At 50.2% G+C, this 4,420-nt stretch overlaps 1 protein-coding gene across 20 annotated transcripts in view; it reads left to right on the top strand.

Moving 5' to 3' along the window:
- The first annotated feature begins 3,871 nt into the window (after positions 1-3,871).
- LOC142487993 (uncharacterized) overlaps positions 3,872-4,420 on the top strand; it is a 145,455-nt gene continuing 144,906 nt past the window's right edge. For 6 of the 20 annotated variants that reach the window (XM_075588258.1, XM_075588270.1, XM_075588266.1 and 3 more), the window contains exon 1: positions 3,876-4,065. In XM_075588258.1, coding sequence (XP_075444373.1) covers positions 4,039-4,065 — 27 coding nt within the window. In that variant the 5' untranslated portion in view covers positions 3,876-4,038. Of the gene's footprint in view, positions 4,066-4,420 lie in introns of all 20 variants that reach the window. The other 14 variants (XM_075588263.1, XM_075588264.1, XM_075588272.1 and 11 more) reach the window with 5 other exon arrangements.

Below are 4,420 nucleotides of genomic sequence, written 5' to 3' on the forward strand. Positions count from 1 at the left end.
ATTAGTCTCTCTCCCCCCACACACGGTTATCTGGGTACTACATGATTAGTCTCTCTCCCCCCACACACGGTTATCTGGGTACTACATGATTAGACGCTGTCTCTCCCCACACACGCTGTACACACGGTTATCTGGGCACTACATGATTAGTCTCTCTCTCCCCCCACACACGGTTATCTGGGTACTACATGATTAGCCTCTGTCTCTCCCCACACACGCTGCACACACGGTTATCTGGGTACTACATGATTAGTCTCTCTCCCCACACACGCTCCACACACGGTTATCTGGGTACTACATGATTAGTCTCTCTCCCCACACACGCTGTACACACAGTTATCTGGGTACTACATGATTAGTCTCTCTCTCCCCACACACGCTGCACACACGGTTATCTGGGTATTACATGATTAGTCTCTCTCTCCCCACACACGCTGTACACACGGTTATCTGGGTATTACATGATTAGTCTCTCTCTCCCCACACACGCTGTACACACGGTTATCTGGGTATTACATGATTAGTCTGTCTCTCCCCACACACGCTGTACACGCGGTTATCTGGGTATTACATGATTAGTCTGTCTCTCCCCACACACGCTGTACACACGGTTATCTGGGTATTACATGATTAGTCTCTCTCTCCCCACACACGCTGTACACACGGTTATCTGGGTATTACATGATTAGTCTCTCTCTCTTCCCACACACGGTTATCTGGGAACTACATGATTAGTCTCTCTCTCCCCACACACACTGCACACACGGTTATCTGGGTATTACATGATTAGTCTCTCTCTCCCCACACACGCTGTACACACAGTTATCTGGGTACTACATGATTAGTCTCTCTCCCCACACACACGGTTATCTGGGTATTACATGATTAGTCTCTCTCTCTCCCCCACACACGCTGCACACACGGTTATCTGGGTACTACATGATTAGTCTCTGTCCCCACACACGCTGCACACATGGTTATCTGGGTATTACATGATTAGTCTCTCTCTCCCCACACACGCTGCACACACGGTTATCTGGGTATTACATGATTAGTCTCTCTCTCTCTCCCCCACACACGCTGCACACACGGTTATCTGGGCACTACATGATTAGTCTCTCTCTCCCCACACACGGTTATCTGGGTATTACATGATTAGTCTCTCTCTCCCCACACACGCTGTACACACAGTTATCTGGGTACTACATGATTAATCTCTCTCCCCACACACGCTGCACACACGGTTATCTGGGTATTACATGATTAGTCTCTCTCTCTCCCCCACACACGCTGCACACACGGTTATCTGGGCACTACATGATTAGTCTCTCTCTCCCCACACACGCTGCACACACAGTTATCTGGGTATTACATGATTAGTCTCTCTCTCCCCACACACGCTGCACACACGGTTATCTGGGTATTACATGATTAGTCTCTCTCTCTCCCCCACACACGCTGCACACACGGTTATCTGGGTATTACATGATTAGTCTCTGTCTCTCCCCACACACGCTGCACACACGGTTATCTGGGTATTACATGATTAGTCTCTCTCTCTCCCCCACACACGCTGCACACACGGTTATCTGGGTATTACATGATTAGTCTCTGTCTCTCCCCCACACACGCTGCACACACGGTTATCTGGGTATTACATGATTAGTCTCTGTCTCTCCCCACACACGCTGCACACACGGTTATCTGGGTATTACATGATTAGTCTCTCTCTCCCCCACACACGCTGCACACACGGTTATCTGGGCACTACATGATTAGTCTCTCTCTCCCCCACACACGCTGCACACACGGTTATCTGGGCACTACATGATTAGTCTCTCTCTCCCCACACACGCTGCACACACGGTTATCTGGGTACTACATGATTAGTCTCTCTCTCCCCCACACACGCTGCACACACGGTTATCTGGGCACTACATGATTAGTCTCTCTCTCCCCCACACACGCTGCACACACGGTTATCTGGGTATTACATGATTAGTCTCTCTCTCTCCCCCACACACGCTGCACACACGGTTATCTGGGTATTATATGATTAGTCTCTCTCTCTCCCCCACACACGCTGCACACACGGTTATCTGGGTATTACATGATTAGTCTCTCTCTCCCCACACACGTTGCACACACGGTTATCTGGGCACTACATGATTAGTCTCTCTCTCTCCCCCACACACGCTGCACACACGGTTATCTGGGCACTACATGATTAGTCTCTCTCTCCCCACACACGGTTATCTGGGCACTACATGATTAGTCTCTCTCTCCCCCACACACGCTGCACACACGGTTATCTGGGCACTACATGATTAGTCTCTCTCTCCCCCACACGCTGTACACACAGTTATCTGGGTACTACATGATTAGTCTCTGTCTCTCCCCACACACGCTGCACACACGGTTATCTGGGCACTACATGATTAGTCTCTCTCTCCCCCACACGCTGTACACACAGTTATCTGGGTACTACATGATTAGTCTCTGTCTCTCCCCACACACGTTATCTGGGCACTACATGATTAGTCTCTCTCTCCCCCACACACGGTTATCTGGGCACTACATGATTAGTCTCTCTCTCCCCACACACGTTGCACACACGGTTATCTGGGCACTACATGATTAGTCTCTCTCTCCCCCACACACGCTGCACACACGGTTATCTGGGCACTACATGATTAGTCTCTCTCTCCCCCACACGCTGCACACACAGTTATCTGGGTACTACATGATTAGTCTCTCTCTCTTCCCACACACGCTGCACACACGGTTATGTGGGTACTACATGATTAGTCTCTCTCTCCCCACACACGCTGCACACACGGTTATCTGGGTATTACATGATTAGTCTCTCTCTCCCCCACACACGCTGCACACACGGTTATCTGGGCACTACATGATTAGTCTCTCTCTCCCCACACACGCTGCACACACGGTTATCTGGGCACTACATGATTAGTCTCTCTCTCCCCCACACGCTGCACACACAGTTATCTGGGTACTACATGATTAGTCTCTCTCTCTTCCCACACACGCTGCACACACGGTTATGTGGGTACTACATGATTAGTCTCTCTCTCCCCACACACGCTGCACACACGGTTATCTGGGTATTACATGATTAGTCTCTCTCTCCCCCACACACGCTGCACACACGGTTATCTGGGCACTACATGATTAGTCTCTCTCTCCCCACACACGGTTATCTGGGCACTACATGATTAGTCTCTCTCTCCCCCACACGCTGCACACACAGTTATCTGGGTATTACATGATTAGTCTCTCTCTCTTCCCACACACGCTTATGTGGGTACTACATGATTAGTCTCTCTCTCCCCACACACGGTGTACACACGGTTATCTGGGTATTACATGATTAGTCTCTGTCTCCTCACACACGCTGTACACACGGTTATCTGGGTATTACATGATTAGTCTGTCTCTCCCCACACACGCTGTACACACGGTTATCTGGGCACTACATGATTAGTAACATTAGGAAACAATATGATCTAACCACACACAGTGTCACTGCTTTAAGGGACCAGAGCTGCCTGGCAGGAGGGCAAAGTCACTGGGTGCATCATCTGCTTCACACCTCTCTCTGCGCATGCGCTAGGGGCAAGAGTCTCCCAACTGCGCATGTTCTGTGTAAAGAGTTGAGCAGTGTGTGCCTGCGCCTTTAATCCAAATCTGCGATCTACACATGCGCAGGTAATCAGTGTCATCTCCGCGCATGCGCTTTGGAGTTCTGTCAGTTTCCCGCGCATGCTCACAGATATCACGGCGATGTCCGCGTGCAGAGTATGCTCAGTGTCGCGCATGCGCAGTATGTGAGTTGATTGCCGGCGTCGGTATAGGCTCCCCGCGCATGCGCAGTGTGTGAGGGTTGGTTGCCTGGTTCAGGCTCCCGCGCATGCGCAGTGTGTTGGTGCCGGTGGGTACACAGGCGCCCCTGTGCTGTGATGTCCCGGGGCAGCTCTCCGGGGACCGGCGGCGTCTGATCCCGGGGGGAGGAGGAGGATGATGTCTGGGGAGCGCTGGGCCAAGGTGAGGAGGCGGAGGGGGCACTGTGTGGTATACACTGTATACATATATATACACAAGGTGAGGAGGAGGAGGGGGCACACTGTGTGGTATACACTGTATACATATATATATATATACAAGGTGAGGAGGAGGAGGGGGCACACTGTGTGGTATACACTGTATACATATATATACACAAGGTGAGGAGGAGGAGGGGGCACTGTGTGGTATACACTGTATACATATATATATATATACACAAGGTGAGGAGGAGGGGGCACACTGTGTGGTATACACTGTATACATATATATATATATATATACAAGGTGAGGAGGGGGCACACTGTGTGGTATACACTGTATACATATATATATA

This window comes from Ascaphus truei, chromosome 2 (genome assembly GCF_040206685.1).
Source record: "Ascaphus truei isolate aAscTru1 chromosome 2, aAscTru1.hap1, whole genome shotgun sequence".
NCBI lineage: Eukaryota > Metazoa > Chordata > Amphibia > Anura > Ascaphidae > Ascaphus > Ascaphus truei.